The sequence below is a fragment of the Schistocerca americana genome, chromosome 6, assembly GCF_021461395.2.
Source record: "Schistocerca americana isolate TAMUIC-IGC-003095 chromosome 6, iqSchAmer2.1, whole genome shotgun sequence".
Taxonomy (NCBI): domain Eukaryota; kingdom Metazoa; phylum Arthropoda; class Insecta; order Orthoptera; family Acrididae; genus Schistocerca; species Schistocerca americana.
The window spans coordinates 400,091,360-400,109,718 of NC_060124.1; the positions used below are offsets into that span (position 1 = coordinate 400,091,360).

Here is an 18,359-nt window from a genome sequence, read left to right on the forward strand (position 1 = left end):
TTACAGTTTCAAACACAGCAATCTCTTACTCTTACCTGGCTAATCTGTGACCTATATGCCTCATCAGCAAATTTCCACTCTACCAGACTTCCCTCCTTCTGAAAAAATGCTGCAGTTATCTGCCCCTCATGTTTCCTTGAACGTTATCATCCACCAAGCCAACTTCAAACTGCAACAACATGCCAGACTTCACTTCAAAATCGTATCCCACCTTCTCCTAAACCACCTGAAAGTGGTGTTTTCCTTGCTGTTAGTGCCCACCTGATTCCAAAGATATGACATCCTCCATACTCACCTTAATCAGCTTTATACTTACCAACAACTACTTCACCTTTGAGGGGCAGACATACAAATAGATCAGGGGTATGGCCATGGGAAATGGGATGGCTCCTGCCTGTGCCAACCTTTTCATGGACTGCTTGGAGGGAGCTTTCCTGGGATCTGTAAGTCTTCAGTACCTGGATTAGTTTGTGTACATTGATGACATCTTTACCATATGGACTCATGGTGAGGCTGACCTGCTAAAATTCCTCACATCTCTGAATACCTTCTCCCAATTAAATTTCACATGATCCTAATCTGAATCCCATGTCACATTCCTTGATGTCAGTCTCATCCTCACCAGAGGTCAGCTACATGCTTCCATCTGCATTAAACTGACAAACAAACAACAGTACTTACATTTTGACAGTTGCTATCCTTTCCATGTCAAACGTTCCCTCCCATACAGCCTTGGCATCAAAGGCAAATGTATTTGTTCGGATACAGACTCTTTACAGCAATACACCACCATTTCACCTCAACCTTCACTGTATATAATTACCCCACCAGCCTAGTTAAAAAGCAGATTTCCTGGGCCATCACTTCCAATCCTGTTACTCTGATCCCACCAAAATACAGCTTTGAGCACACCATTGGTGAATCAGTATTATCCTGGTCTGGAATGTGTTAATCAGCTACTTCAACAGGGCCATGATTCCTAAAATCATGCCCTGAAATGAGATCCTTTCTATCTGAAATGTTGTCCATTACACCTAGAATAGCTTTCCATTCCCTCCCAATCTCCATGCCCACCACACCTAGAACAGCTTTCCATTGCCCTCCCAATCTCTGCAATATTCTTGTCAGACCCTATGCTACTTCTGCACTCATCTCCCTATCCTATGGCTCCTGCCCCTGTGACCATCCCCACTGGAAGACTTGCCCTATGCACCCTCCTACCACCGCCTATAATAATCCTGTAACTGGCAAAACATACTGTGTACCATCAAAGGGAGAGCCACCTGTGAAATGGCACATGTCATATACCAGCTGTTATGCCACAGGCTCCAAAAGCTTACCAATTACAACTGTCTTTTATGTCTGTGTTCTGTAGCCAAATTGTGAGTAGATTTTTTATCCATTTAATTAAATAATTTTGTGTATGTAATTAGTCTAATCTTGTTATTGTGGTCCATGCAGAAAGGTTGTATGACAGGTTTTAGTATATTCTTAGATTTCTCACTTCATACTGGTTAACAGTTTATAGGTAAGGTTTTAAGAGATAGTTGGAGTTGGCAAAGTCAGTTTTTTCAGCACCTCCAAGACAGTCCCACATAGGTCAAACAAGCTTGTGATCATTTGTGTTGATCTTGACAAATGTTCAGTAGACTCTGGTAGTCCCATCTGGTATGGGTCCCACACATTTCAGTAATGTTCTAGGATGAAGATATGTTTGTTTCGTAAGCAATCTGCTTTGCAGACTAACTGCCTTTTTGTACTATCCTAATAAGAAACTGAAGTCTGCCACTGACTTTACCTTTGACTGAGACTACTCGATCATTCTGTCTCATATCCTCATGAATTGTTAGCCTGAAGTACTTGTATCAGTCGACCAATTCCAACGGTGACATACTGATACTGTAGTAATATTATACTATATGTCTGGTTTTGTTTTGTAAAGAGCACATTTTTACATTTCTGGATACTTAAAGTAAGTTGCCAATGTTTGCAGTGTTTTGAAATCTTGCTGAAATATAAGTGAACATTTTTTCAGCTTTCTCTAGATAATATTTCATTAATTTTGTATGCCACATCATTAATATACAGCATGGACATGAAAGTTCCCAACAGACTCCCCTGGACCATGCCTAAAGTTACTTCTACTTGCAGTACTGATTCTCCATCCAAGATAACATGCTGTATCTTCCATAGCAACAAATCCTGAATCGAGTCACAAATACCATTTGATAATGAATGCGATTGTACTTTCATTAATAAGTGTTGGTGGGCTAAATGCCAAATGATTTTTGGAAGATGAGAAATGCTATTTTTTCACTGCTTTGATCCATGGCTTGCAGGATGCGACATGAGGAAAGCCCAAGTTGGGTTTCATGTGACTGAGTTTTTCAGAATCCACACTGGATAAGATGCACTGGTCATTCTATTTCATCTATTTAATTAATTATGAACTCAGAATAAATGCTAAGATTCTACAACAGACAGATGTCAATGGTACTGGATAGTAGTTATATGGCTCACTCCAGCTAACCTGCTAGAAGATGGATGTGACTTGTGATTTCTTCCAACTACTGGGCACATTGTTTTCTTTGAGGAATCTACAGTGTATTACAGATTAAAGAGGGGCTAACTCAGTCACAAACACTGTATAGAATCTAATAAGTGTTTGGTCACTCTAAGTGAAATATACACTCCTGGAAATGGAAAAAAGAACACATTGACACCGGTGTGTCAGACCCACCATACTTGCTCCGGACACTGCGAGAGGGCTGTACAAGCAATGATCACACGCACGGCACAGCGGACACACCAGGAACCGCGGTGTTGGCCGTCGAATGGCGCTAGCTGCGCAGCATTTGTGCACCGCCGCCGTCAGTGTCAGCCAGTTTGCCGTGGCATACGGAGCTCCATCGCAGTCTTTAACACTGGTAGCATGCCGTGACAGCGTGGACGTGAACCGTATGTGCAGTTGACGGACTTTGAGCGAGGGCGTATAGTGGGCATGCGGGAGGCCGGGTGGACGTACCGCCGAATTGCTCAACACGTGGGGCGTGAGGTCTCCACAGTACATCAATGTTGTCGCCAGTGGTCGGCGGAAGGTGCACGTGCCTGTCGACCTGGGACCGGACCGCAGCGACGCACGGATGCACGCCAAGACCGTAGGATCCTACGCAGTGCCGTAGGGGACCGCACCGCCGCTTCCCAGCAAATTAGGGACACTGTTGCTCCTGGGGTATCGGTGAGGACCATTCGCAACCGTCTCCATGAAGCTGGGCTATGGTCCCGCACACCGTTAGGCCGTCTTCCGCTCACACCCCAACATCGTGCAGCCCGCCTCCAGTGGTGTCGCGACAGGCGTGAATGGAGGGACGAATGGAGACGTGTCGTCTTCAGCGATGAGAGTCGCTTCTGCCTTGGTGCCAATGATGGTCGTATGCGTGTTTGGCGCCGTGCAGGTGAGCGCCACAATCAGACTGCATACGACCGAGGCACACAGGGCCAACACCCGGCATCATGGTGTGGGGAGCGATCTCCTACACTGGCCGTACACCACTGGTGATCGTCGAGGGGACACTTAATAGTGCACGGTACATCCAAACCGTCATCGAACCCATCGTTCTACCATTCCTAGACCGGCAAGGGAACTTGCTGTTCCAACAGGACAATGCACGTCCGCATGTATCCCGTGCCACCCAACGTGCTCTAGAAGGTGTAAGTCAACTACCCTGGCCAGCAAGATCTCCGGATCTGTCCCCCATTGAGCATGTTTGGGACTGGATGAAGTGTCGTCTCACGCGGTCTGCACGTCCAGCACGAATGCTGGTCCAACTGAGGCGCCAGGTGGAAATGGCATGGCAAGCCGTTCCACAGGACTACATCCAGCATCTCTACGATCATCTCCATGGGAGAATAGCAGCCTGCATTGCTGCGAAAGGTGGATATACACTGTACTAGTGCCGACATTGTGCATGCTCTGTTGCCTGTGTCTATGTGCCTGTGGTTCTGTCAGTGTGATCATGTGATGTATCTGACCCCAGGAATGTGTCAATAAAGTTTCCCCTTCCTGGGACAATGAATTCACGGTGTTCTTATTTCAATTTCCAGGAGTATAGCAAATGGATTTAATCCAGCTGCAATAGTTCTGCTCCTTGTAAATGACTAATTTTTTACCTTATCTTTCATCTGAAGCTATTAATGCTCATAGTGTATTTGCAGGGAACATCTGGAACTGACAAAATGATGTTCATACAATATTTCACATGATTTTATTATCGATGAGTCTGCTGATCATAATGGTCTATTTAGTTCTGCTTAAAACTTAGTTAATTATTGGAAATTAGTAATCAGAATTGAAGCAGGGAATTCACTGTGAGGGCATACAGTGTGCTAGTCAAATAATACTGTGAACTTTTATGGAAGGAGGAAATTCGCTGCACAGGCATGCAGTATGGTAATCAACCAGTACTGTGAACTTACATATTTTTCTAACCATCTAACATTTAGTTAAAGCAAATCATTGTTGGAACCTACAGGTCATCTGCTATGGTAATTTTCACCCTACAGTTCTATAAACTAAAGTGTAAAACCTGAGACCATAAAATATCATTATGTCAGTCTAAATGCACTACCCCCCCCCCCCCCCCCCTTACAACCACCAACACCCCAAAACCCTCACCTGGAGCCTAATAAGAATAGAGACAACATCTACATAAAGGTTCAAGCCTAATAACTGAAAACACACGTAAATGTGTTGAAGACACAGTTAGTTCTGAACATATTAACATCTATATTAACATTTAGACACTAAACTTCTTCGATTGTTACAAATATGAGCTGTGTCAGTCAACTGGTGTGTAATATTGGTGTTTTTACCCTTGCATTTAAGATAGATTTTATTCAGTCACTGAATTTTCATGTATTATATATATAAGAGGATGGAATACAATGCTGTGACAATAAAATTTGAGAAAAATGTCTTGTGTTATTCTTGTGTTTAGTAATAATGAAATTTGTGTAAGTAGTAACAAATATTTTACAGATAAAGCAATATAAAAGCCTGAAGTAAGCCAAGAATATGGTAATTATTAAAAAGTTTTGTTGAACTACTAAGAAAGAAGTATAAATATTTCAAGCTGTAGATATCCATGCAGAAACAGTAAATGAAATGGTTTGAATAAAGAATTCAGTGCTGTTTGCCATCCACATAAATTGCACTAGTTGACTGTTCTGTCAGTTTTTGCAGAATATTTAAAACATTATGAATGAGAATACACACAACACTGGTGTAATATTCTATAATACTTATTATTTCTCTCATGAACCGTTTTTCAGCTGCTATCTGATGATGGCATTAACAGCTAAAAACCAGTTTGTGAAATAAATAGTAAATATTGTACAATATTTCATCAGTGTTGTGTGTGTTTTCATTTGTAATCTGTAGAAATATTGTTAATATGATATATTCAGCTTAAAGTCAAGTTCAGTTGCCCATGTGAAAGACTATTTTTCAGTAAAACTTTGTTACATTATGGTCCTGCAGTTTAAAGTAACTAAAGTTGAAATGAATGGCCCTGGGCACTTTGGGACTTAACATCTGAGGTTATCAGTCCCCTAGACATAGAACTACTTAAACCTGACTAACCTAAGTACAGCACACACATCCATGCCCAAGGCAGGATTTGAACCTGCGACCGTAGCAGCAGCGCAGACCCAGACTGAAGTGCCTAGAACCACTTGGCCACAACTAATGTTCCCTACAGTAATGTTTACTGAGAACAAAAGTTTGTCAGCATGTAGCCCTTAAGGCTTGAGTAAAGAGAAATATGCTGTTTAAAGTGAAGTAATGTTTGAAGTAACTAATATTTTGTCTGTTATAAAGGTAAAGTTTTGTCTATAATATGATTGTCTACTACTGTGAAATATAATTCTTCAGAATCAGTTTTGTAAGGAATTAAAGCAGTGGTTTTGAAGTGTAAGGAGTATGTAATGGAGAAACATGTAATACAATATGAAGTAATGAACTGACAAAATATAACGAGGTATATGCAAAAATGACATATCACTGAAATTTTATGATGTATGTGTATTAATGAAGTAATAACAACTGATGTAAGTAGTATTATGTGGAGTAGTAATGATTAGGGACACTGTCTTTGTGTCAGTTAAATTTTATAAATGCACTTCTTCAGTTAATGTTGGTAATGTGGATGAATAATTAAATATAAACATGAGTAAGAGAGTTTATTCTTATCATGATAAGACATCCACATGAAGTCAGGCATTTCCAGTATACAGTTTGAATAGAATAACCTGTAATATCCAAGATTACAAAATATCATTATACCAGTCTATACACAGTAAACTCTCCCTCCCCCATCCCCCCTCCCCACCATCCCTCACCCAAAAATCCTGTCAGGGCCTAACAAAAACATGTCCATGAAAGTTCACACTTGGTAATCACAAAATATAGATATGTGTGTTACAGTTCAGGTTAGTTCTGCACACATTAACATTTCTGTGAACATCATACAGTCACCAAACTTCTTTGGTTATTACAAATATGAATTGTGTCTGTCAGTTTGTACTTGGTATTGGTGTTTTTACCATTGTTGTATTAAATGTTTTGGTGACTTACTTTGAGAAATGTGCATAATGGGTCATTTCCTTATGAACTGTGACCTGTGGAATGCTGATATATACAAAATGTGTTGCCACCGAGTAATCAGGCAGTGTATGTTCTAACATGGTGTTTGTGAATTGTGAACCAAAGCACAATGTATAATGGTCATTAGTCAGCTGCAATTTAAACACAATAAATGTGCAGACTATGATAACTTAAAGCATCAATGTTGCAACAGTTATTATTTGACTTCATTAAGTATCCAAACTATTTTCCATAACAGACTATGAATTTAAGGTGCTAATAAGGGTCTTCAGTCTGCAAAAAGGTTAGTAATATTACATATGGAGTTTTTTTAGTGGATTCAGGTGTCTTTCTATGCCACTATTTATAATATCTCTTCCACTGAGTTTGTTAAATTAAGGCAGTAATCCATGATTTTTTTTTTTTTTTATAAAGGCAGACCTGAAAACTGAGTTCAGCATTCCTGATCCTACTTTGCTGCCTTCAGTTTCAGCTCCTGTGACAGTGGAAATTAAAATCTGAGGTCCTAAGGTATTGTTTAATTTACTGAAAGAGCAAAGAAGTACTTTTCAGTTAAATTTATGGAATAAGTACTCAGAAGAGAGAACAGTTACCTACCTTAACAGTAAAGATGACTGTACCAACTGCAAAGTCAATAGTAAATCCTCCAGCAATCAAATTATTTTCAAATTTTGGAGGCATGTCGTTTACATCTGTTACCTGGAAAAAATTTAATTTGATCAAATGTATTTGGCATATAATAGTGAAAAAAGTGTCATATACAGCTTTAAAGTGTTTGTGAAAACAAGCTGCTGATCATAAGGAAGATTTCATAAAGTTAGTTTAGGAGAATATATTTAACTGTGGACATAGATATATATTGTGACTCTGAAGATGTAGCCACCATTGCTTTTAGTTCTCTAATTCATCAGCCACAATAAATTATTAAGTGCCTATGCATAACTTTACATACATGGATAAGCACTCTATTTACCGATGGAGCCACTGGCATACATTCAAAAATTCAAAGTTGATTTAGGACATTTCTTGCTCACTGTCTTGTCCAGCTTGACAACCTTCTGGCTAAATATGCAAGATGAGATTTGTCAGACAATCATGGTTCAAATGGCTCTAAGCACTATGGGACTTAACATCTGAGGTCATCAGTCCCCTAGACTTAGAACTATTTAAACCTAACTAACCTAAGAACATCAGACACATCCATGCCCGAGGCAGGATTCGAACCTGTGACCATAGCAGCAGTGCAGTTCTGGACTGAAGTGCCTAGAACCGCTCAGCCACAGTGGCCGGCTCAGAGAATCTCTTCATTTATATGTCATATGCAGATTTCCTAATAACCCTTTTTGTTAAACTATGATTCTGGATTCAGTGTGATGCATTATTGGCTTCAGCCTAAAATGATGATGGTAGTATCGTAGTACTGATTTAATCAACAAGCAGTGAGTCATTTCGACCAAGGTAAGGTTCTATTATTTGTTGCACCATCTTTCTGTGGTATGTATGGCTGGCACTGTTGAACATCACTGCATGCCTGCCAGCTTGAGAATGGTGTCCACTCTGTAATTTCAGCTTGCCTTACCATTTTCTGACTGAAGTAATTTAATCTTATGACTAGTCTGATTTTACAACAGCTTTTTAAAGTGTCAGCAACCTCTTCCATAAGATGCAGGAAATACAGTGGGCATTACACCTGCTGTTATCATTTATGAATTTCACAAAAATCATGCACCATCTTAAAATATGTTCATCATTAGTCTTTAATGGAACTGGTCAGTGACACACTTATAGTTTCCAGTAAGCTACATGATACATACAACACATTTACCATGCAATATGCTAACAGTTCTCCCACAACATTAATTCTTGATTTTCTGCTGCATCCAAACTAGTATTAAAGTCTGCCTTGCTTATGTGAATATGTAAAACTATGTGTAAAAGAGATATTTTTTTCAGGTTTAACAGCAAAATTTGTCAGACATATTTTGTAATCTTTAAGAAACTAGTGACAATAATTATTACTATTTTTCATAATTATTATTATTATTTGTGTCAGATTTTAAAATTTTAGTATCAGAACACTAAATTGCAAATGAAAAATAAACAAATTTAACTTTTAACTATTCTGGTGGGACTGTGTCATCAGGAATTGTGCCTATTACTTTGTGTTGTGCATACTAGTTCAATGTAATGTACTGTGAATAATGAATCTAACAAGCGTTTATTAAAATGTTGACAAAACAAATTACATTTCTCTTACTTTTCTTTAAAAATTAATGAAGTTGTGTCTTAATGGAAATTGAATAACCTCTTTTACCAAACAGCAAACACATCATAGTCAAAGACTAGCTGTGCCAAGAATATGAAGAAGCTGTGATTGACATCGCTCAAAAGATAAGCAAGAAACTGAGCTATTAACATTCAGAGACAAATTAAAGTGGAAGTTTTAATCCTGAGCTTTATATCACTTTTTTATTTTTTAAATGCTGAAAAATGTTTGTGTGAACAAGTTCATTGTGAAAGGGAGTTAAGCTAAACATTATTTTAATTTTCAAATTTGTCATTATTAGAAAAAGATCAGAGCAGAATAATGGCTTGAAGTTCTTTTTTGAGTTAACTTCACATTTTCTTAAAAGAAAGGGCATTGTCTTTCCTTGAATTCATGCTGTGCATTTTCAGAGATCAGCTTTATTACTGGATTTCACATCTTTCACATGCTCATTTCTGAGCATTTTGATCAAGTCTCTTGTGGCTCACTAAAGAATGACAAATACCCCTTGCAACTTTCTGTGACCTGTCTGTTCAGCAATGACTCACACCACTGGATGATTTCTTTGTAAACAGAATATGTTACCTAATCTTTTCACAATCACTTTAGCTTGGGCTTAGCACTCTGACAGCAAATCCCATCGACTGACAAGACACAAAAATTTCAGTAGACTATCCTTCCCATCTTTTGTTGGGGTACATGAAATCATATATATTGACAGCTTAATAGGTTTCCATTGTTGGCTACTCTTCTTAATAAATGCTGAAAAACTTTAAAAATGGCCAGCATCCTAAGAAAAACCGATGTTTATATGATCAGCAGTCAAAGAGTTAAAATCTCTCGTAACAGCAGGAGTTCTATCAGGTGACAATTTGTAGTTCTTGTTCACAGTTTTTGCCATTCAAATGATATAAATTCTGAGGTTTGGTTCATATCAAGCATTGTGGAGTTGTGAGAATTGTTTGGCATACCAATTTGGATGCTGCCTTTAGCCTTTAATTGTATGGTATTGTCACCACATGCAGCTGCAGATAGTAGCCATGTGTGTGTGTGTGTGTGTGTGTGTGTGTGTGATTATGTTTTACACATTGGGAGGATCTTTTTCCAGAAACTTAAATGTTTAATGGTCCTTTTTATTGTCATTGCCTGGAGCTCAATACCTCCTCTACGTGGTGAGTAGCAATGTACCCTCTTCATATTATTGTTGTTCCATCCCGGACTTTGTATTTTTTAATGATAGAAATTACTCTTGTACAATGTTTTTAAATGATAACACTGCTGTGTCTTGACCATATGTTTTTAATTATTTCCATTATCATAGTTTCAGCTCCTGAGACATTGTCAATAGCAACTAGAAGCCATAAATATATAGATGCTAAATGTATGGCTGGGGAAACTGAAAACAAAACATGTATAAATGGTGAATATATGGCATCTTGTGATAACATTAACATGTCTGCATGAAGCACTACTAACAATATTAGTTAATGTCAGACATGTTTGGGTAACACATTATCACCAAAATATTATAATTCATATTTGTGTACCCCAAATGATTCAGTGTAAAATAAGAGCACAAATCATGCACAAGGGTTACACTTAACATTGTACATGGCAGATACACTTTTACATCTTGTGCTGTATTAATTTTGGAAAAGACAGTGCTGCAATATGCACAAAACATGTCTAAACAGTAAATGACAGTGTAATTTTCATGTGACAGCTTGTAGCTTCTTATTTGAGTCAGAGTCACATATACCACTATATATTTTAATTGTGAAGGTAATCTTTGGTGTGCTGATGGCATGTTAAGGATGAGAAACAGTTAGTTTTTTGAACCTGTGGCAATTTCTATTCCACAGTAAACTGATAAAGAAAGATCACCAACACAAAAGTGAACTTAGAGAAAGTATTTTTATTGAAGTTAACAAAACACAACAAGAGCCATTAACAGATACAATGGAGGTTGAAAACAGGCTGAATGAAAGATAATCACACAGTCCTTCACAGTATTTTTTATTCAGTGCTGGCAGTCACCAAAAACTCAAAGCTCAGAATATAATTATATAATTCATATTTAAAGGGCTGAAAGCAAACTTGAGTGCCGAGTGGCTCATCTGAAGAATCTGCCTCATTTGTATGGGGCACCTTCGGTTGCAGTATGCCACAAGGCTTCATTTTGGGTCCACTACTATTTCTTGGTTTCATTAATGACTTTGTTTCGACACAAAATGTAAATTTACCTTTTTTGCAGACGATACTACAATTCTCATTGATGGCCTTGCCTTGAACAAAGTTTAAAAATCACAAACTTGTTTTCTTCAAGTGATCTCTAGCTCTGTTCATATAACATCTATTACATAAGATTCCCTACACCTCAAAGAAATCTTGTAGAAATTAACACAAAATGAAGATAACAAACAATACTGAAAGTTGAGGATAAAAAATTCCTGTGTGCTTATATAGACAGCAAATGTAACTGGTCAACTCATATTCTTCAATTTTTTAAATTATATTGCTCAGCAACGGTTACAATATGGATTAGTGCTTCAGTGGCTGAAGCAGGTATCATTGAAACTTCCTACTATGTCTACTTTCATTTACTATGTCATATGCAATTATATTCTTGGGGCACCCAACTCTCTTAAAAAAATTTCATTGGAAAAATATCTTTCCGTACAATGAGTGGTGTCTGTCATAGACAGTCTTACAGTTCCCTGTTTTGACAGAAGGAGATCATTAAAACTACCTTGTAGTAGATTTTTTCCCTTGGTAATTTTTTTCTGCAATAAAGTTTCTGTTCTGACATAAAGTCAAGTGCTGCCACACCGGTTGGGAACTTTAGAGCACAGAGGGCTGCGAAGAGGATGTCAGCCAATCACACATGATTGACCCCTCTCTACGACAACAACAGTTGCACCCTCGATATGAAGAGGATGTAAGGGCTGCGGTGCCCGACCATAGTCCAGATGAAGACTAGTAGTTTGCCAGCTCCAACAGAAGTGTCAAAAATAGGCACTTGTATAGCAGTGACTTAGGAACTGTATTACCTTCACTTGTGTTGGAGTTGCACATACTGAAGAGATTGCTTATGTCGCATGTCACCCTTTGCTTGCGACACATCGTTGTGCCAAAAAAGTCTGTGCATTGAATTAAAAACTCTTAATCTGGTCGAAAAAGGATTTTATTGCTTTGGTGTTAAGCTATTCAATGGATTTGCAGCACATATTCAATGTCTTAATGAGCAACTGCCCAAATTCAAATAAATTTGCAGTGAGTGTGTAACAGATAAATCTTAGACAAAATGATTATGATTGGTAACCTTAATACATGTTTTAGAACTAGTTTGAATTAATTTTATATTGGAATATATAGATTGAACATGTTTGTGGTGAAATACTTAAGAACAGCGTAAACAACAATGTCTGTATCATATTTTTCACCTTTTCTGCCTTCTTAAGTGTATGTTAAGTTTGAACTTTTACCACTCTCATATTACTTTGGTTTATGTATTTATTTATTGTAATATTTAGCGTAACTTTACTCCTTCTATACAAGGGGAATCATCTAGAACTTGCACCACGAACTTTGAGGAAATAGAAAGTGCTATTGATGTTAAATTTTCACAAAATGGACTGGTAGCTGGGGCTCATATTGTTAGCCAATAAAAAGATTGTAATAATACGTCAAAAGTGAATGTTTGTGGAAACATATGCTTTTTTAAATGGAACGATACCTACTGAATATTAACAAACTAGAAGTAGGTTAAATTATAATGTCAGTGGTGTTTGTTGTTTATAAGATATCGTATTTTAAGAAGTTTCCATGCCAGTATTTGTTTGTGCTATTCAACCTGGCTAGTAGCTAGGTACTATGTTGTTATGTTTGCCTACAATGAGCTTGTGTGTTCCTTGATTGAACTGTGACTTGCTAGTCAGTTAGTGTGTTGTGTCCCAGGCAGTAGGTCATGAGTGGATGATGGTATTTATTAATTTAGAACAAGCTGACATATTCATGGTGTAAGGACAATGTAGGAAGCATGCAATTTGTTCTTTTACGGTGTATGTGGCAAACTATCCAATAGAAACCAACCATCTCAGCAATTATTCATCAACCTCTTTAAGCACTTACATGAAAGTGGTAGCGTAACACCTAGGCAACATAACAGAAGGATGCAAGTGATGGCAGAAGAAGGAGAAATTAATGTTTTTAGTGCTGTTGCAGATGATCTACATGTGAGCTTCCACATAATCACACAAGGAAGTGGAATGAGTCACGCAAGCGTCCTATGCTTTCTCGATTAACATAGTTTCCAACACTGTCACATCTCTCTCCATCAAGAGCTACATGGAAACGATTATGAGAATTGTGTTAACTTCTGCACATGGGCATTAAGACAGGATTCTCCAGATGTATCGTGTATCTTGTTTAGTGATAAAGTCACATTTAGCAATCATGGGCAGGTAAACCGTCAAAATTGCACTACTGGTCTATTGACAATGTCTGTTGGCTTTTTAGGTAGAACATCAGTTTCCCTGGAGCATAAATGTGTGGTGTGATAGTGAACCATCAGCTCATAGGCCTGTTTTTCATAGGCAGAACACTGAATGTGAACAAGTATCACAGACTCCTAACAGACAACCTTCAATTGATGCTAGAAGATGCCTCTGTAGGCTAGGAGGAACTTGTGGTACTAACATAATGGCTGTCCACCCCATAATGCATGAAGTACTACACTATGTCTTCATGAATTGTTTCCAAATCCTTGCACTGAATGCAGAGGATCTGTGCCTTGACCAGCCCATTCCTTGCATTTGATGCCTGTAGAATTTTTTCTGTGGGGGAAGCTCAAAGATGCTGTCTACAAGGATGTACCAACTACATCTTATGATACCCAACCATGTATTACTGCAGCCTGCTTGGACATCTCTGCTGAAATCCTAGCACGTGTGCGGCAGTCACTCCATACCAGATTGGAAGTGTGTATTTCCACTGCCAGTGGGCAGAAATAAATCATTTGGACAATTTTTATGTGACAAGAACAGTTATTGGCAGAAAATGCATTCAAATGGGCAACACGAGTCAGGCCTAGAGAGGCGAGGGCGAGCCATAGTGTAGTGGTAGGCGATGCATAGTTTGCATCAAACCTGAGCAAAGTTAATGCATAGTGACGTCTGCCATTTGGACGAGTGTGAATTGCGTGGCAGCTACAGAGACAAAGTCCACAGCGCTGCAGCACCGGGAGAGGCAGGTGGTATTCACAGCTACAGGGTGTGCGGCAAAGAGAGAGCCTCACCGATGGGTGATGGGGTACATCCGGCACGGCTGCATGGCTTCCTCCACCCTGATTGGTCAGAAGCCGAGAAACCCGCAGGGGCAGCATGGAAAGTTCCGAAGCGTGGCCTGGTCAGCGTCGCCTAGGTGGCGTTACCTCGTCAGGATCTGAGGGAGGCATGTGATTGAGATTTCCCACCCTGGCGCTGACTTGCTGTTGTCAGTCTGTGGGACGAGAAAATTACAGGCAGCCGAAGCTCCCGGCTAATGCTTGACTTTAATGAGAGAATGAAATTAACATTTTGAATTGAATTAATGATAGAATCCCCTACTACCTGCCTCAACCTTACAGTACTTACAAAACAGCTTTACTGTTTATGTTTCTTGTGCACAAGGCTAAATACAAATTAGTCAAGGCTCGCAGTGTAAATGAAAACAAAAGCACGCAGCTACTCAGATGTAGTAACATCTGTATATACAAAAGAAAGTGTATGCTGTTAACAACTTAAATCTTAACAGTGAATTCACAAATTAATCTAAATATGGTTGCTTCCAATCTTACAGTAAGAAAAACTTTATTATCTGAAAATGGTAGAATAAAACTGATGGGGTGGCAAATAAGACCATCATGATTTACAAGTTACAGGTTTAACCAAACATATAACATGCAATAACTCGAGATTATGCTCGTGTTAGTTAGTGTTTTCTTCCACCCAGCCTTTCAATTGTTATAAGTTATTTGTCTTACACAATACAGCAACTACAGGTGAGTACAAAACATTAACAGTAATGTAAGGGAATATCTATAGAAGTGGAATATGAGGATACTAATGTTACAATTTGTAGTTGGATAGCAATCTCTAAACATGTGAAATTGTTGAACAATGATCACTACTGAACAATCTCTAAATGTCTTATCACCATGTGCAGTGGATCAGAAGAACACTGATACTTCTGAATCCATATAACATAAAAATGGTGAAGTGAAACAGTAACATCACCCAGTCTGTCATCCTTTAGACTCTTATAAAAGAACAGCACAATTGTATGTATGGTGAATGTTCACTGAGGCTTATCGTTATGTCTCCCTGCTTTCTCTCATTATATGTTCAACATCTTTTTAACCTAGTCCACATCTGTAAGAAACATTTCACTAAGGGTGTATGGCAGGAACATTCGTAAATCTCTTTGTATATATGTATCAAATATTTTTGTTTTATGACATGTTTAACATTCCTAGCACTAGATGATATCATTAGTAGTTCAGAGGCTTTACAGCTCACACATGAAGAGAGCCACCAGAGGCATAAAAGGCATGTCATGTTGACTCAGCCACTCACCAAAATGAGCTAGGCAAGCAGCTGCAGTTCAGCCTAGAAAAGTACACTGCATGAGCAATGATGAGTTCCCATCCTATTGTGTTTATGGCATTGTGCTCACACCCAGTTCCTGTGTTACAGACCCCAAGTTTTTGAAACTTTGGCAGCAACTGCTGTGACTGCAACAACAGCATCAACAGTTTGTACCTTAATAATAGCAGGCCACTCTCTAGGCTGTTCTCCTGCAGCTAGTGTCTTAGTAACAACAACCACATCAATCAGTGGCCATGACTACACCTCCACCACTGTTCACTGCTGTGGGGAGCTGGGAAGTCTAAGTCCACCATTTTGAAATGTACTGTTATACTTACGGCATTTTTTGAAGACAACAAATTGCATTTCTCTCAACTTCTAGTACTCCCTTATATGAAATGGTGCAGTAACTGCAACCAAGTGAACTGTCTTTCAGTAATCTCCTTGAGCTGTCACCTGAATGCTATGATGGGAGAGCACCATGCCATGGCTAGCCTCCAGTTGAATCCATGTCAAGAAGAACATGGACAATGCAGCATGGGCTGCTGACTTATAGGTTCTCACACACAAATGCAATTTCATGTGGCAGAACTGAAATTTTCATTTGGGTAATCTTCGATTCAAGATTTGATTGTGCACCTTGCACCTCACAGGGAGTTCACAGCTAAAGCTTTGCAAAGTATGGTCCTAGTACAGCTGAAGTGCTTACAATTCTAAATCTTTTAGGTTGCTTTGACAGTTCAGATGGTTTTACAAATGAAATTAATATTTTCCAAACAGCAAAAGGACAACACTGCAGTCCCCACAATCATGGCTACACAGCAGGTGGCTTCCCTACCACTGTGAACTCTCACTTTGGATTTTACACTATTTATATGAGAACACTTTGGGTAGCTTCCTTGTGATGTATAGATCCACCCCCACCGTTGGAAGCAATCTAGCCAAAATCCTGCACCAGCAGTGGCATCACACCCTGTTAAACATCCTTAGGCCCATACAATGTGTCCATTCTGTGTACAAAATAATGTAATTGGATTGATAAAAAATCCACTCATCAAGTGGTGGCAGAACACACACATGAAAGAAATTTGTAATTAGGCAAGCCTTTGGAGCCAGTGGCTGCTTCTTCAGGCAGAAGTCTGGAAGGGGAAGGAAGAGACGTGAAGGAAGAGGATTGGAGAGGTCTAGAAAAAGGGGTAGATTTTGGGAAAGTCACCCAAACCATGGTCAGAGGAGACTTACTGCATGAGATGAGAAGGAAAGACCTCTCCAGTCCTTTTATTTCACCCCTATTTCTTCCCATTCTACCCTTCTGCCTGAAGAAGGTGCCACTCCAAAAGCTTGCCTAATTACAACCTTCTTTTATGTCTGTGTTCTGCCACTGCTTGGTAAGTAGATTTTTTATCTACCCAATTAACTTATTTTGTCAAAAATTGATTGTTTTCATTGTTGCATCCTGTGTACCAATGCATCTATATGTGGTGACACCTTTGTTGGGTCACGTACATGTGACCAGCACCTGGCTCAGATGCAAGGAGTCATCATAGGCCACGGGCGACATCAGCTGTTTGAAATAGTATCTGGGTAAGTCTGCCTGACCCACCACAACAACCAGCTCCAGCTGCAACTGTAGTCACAAAAGATGCCATTGCCCTCATTTCTACCTCTTACTCTTGAAACAGATACCAGGGTTGCCACCAGCTAGGTCTCTTGCTGTCTCTCTGCACCTGCTGCACTTCAGTGTGACAACCACCCCTGCGCCCATGTTGAATGATAGGTTGGTAAGGGGGTCATGGTCTGGGAGTCTATAGAAGTAGAACCACTTACTCCATTCCGACTTCCCTCACTCTGTTGGCATCAGAGCAGTCTATTGCTGCGGGCACTCTGTTGCCTCCACTGCACCCACAGTTTTTGGCCGAGTCTCCTGATGAAGTTGGCCCCAAGTTGACACTGACGGTGAGTTCTGCCACTCCACCTACACTGCACCATTGATACTGGTATCATCTAGGGCATTTTTGGCCCTACATGCTGATTTCAGGGGGCAGGGATTTAATATTCCTGCCAGTGGATGGCATCAATAGTGACTCAGAGGTGTTGCAGCTCACTAGAGGTATAAAAGGTGTATCATATGGGCTCAGCTGCTCGCAGCTATGGGTGAAATAAGCAGCCATGACTCAATCAAGAATAGTATGCCACATACTCTACTCATATCTCACTTAGTTACTCATTTGAATCTGACCTGGCTATCAAGGCAAAGAGTACTTGGTATGCAAATAGAATAGTTAATTCACAGGATAAAATTAAAACCATATGGTCAGTTGTGAAGGAAGTGTCTGGTCAGGAGTACAAGATCAATGATATAAAGTCAGTTCCTAGTAAGACTATTTATGTTACTGATAAATCAGATATATGTACAGTACTTAACAATCATTTTCTGAGCATTGCTTGTGAATTCAATAAAAATTTAGTTTCTACAGGGAATCATATAACTTTCTCAGGAAATGCCTTTCTGAGATTGATGTCTGAAATACTCCTCTGTGGTACAGACAAGGGGGACATTGAGTCAATAACTACTAAATAACTGAACACTAAGGACTCTCATGAATATGATGGAATGCCTAGCAGACATTAAAGTACTGTGAACATGTTAGCCATATTTGTAATTTTTGCTTTAGGAATGGTCAGTTTCCTGAATGATTAAAGTACTAAGTAGCAAAGCTGCTTTATAATAAGGGAGAAAGGGATAATGTAGGTAATTTTAGATCTATTTCTATGCCATCAGTATTTGCTAAAGTTATTGAAA

At 39.2% G+C, this 18,359-nt stretch overlaps 1 protein-coding gene across 1 annotated transcript in view; it reads right to left on the reverse strand.

Annotated features, from left to right (window-relative positions):
- The window catches only part of LOC124619549 (cadherin-23-like), a 490,213-nt gene that overhangs the window by 66,071 nt on the left and 405,783 nt on the right, over window positions 1-18,359 (reverse strand). Inside the window, exon 27 of the mRNA XM_047146019.1 lies at window positions 7,262-7,363. Coding sequence (XP_047001975.1) covers window positions 7,262-7,363 — 102 coding nt within the window. The remainder of the gene's footprint in view (window positions 1-7,261; window positions 7,364-18,359) is intronic.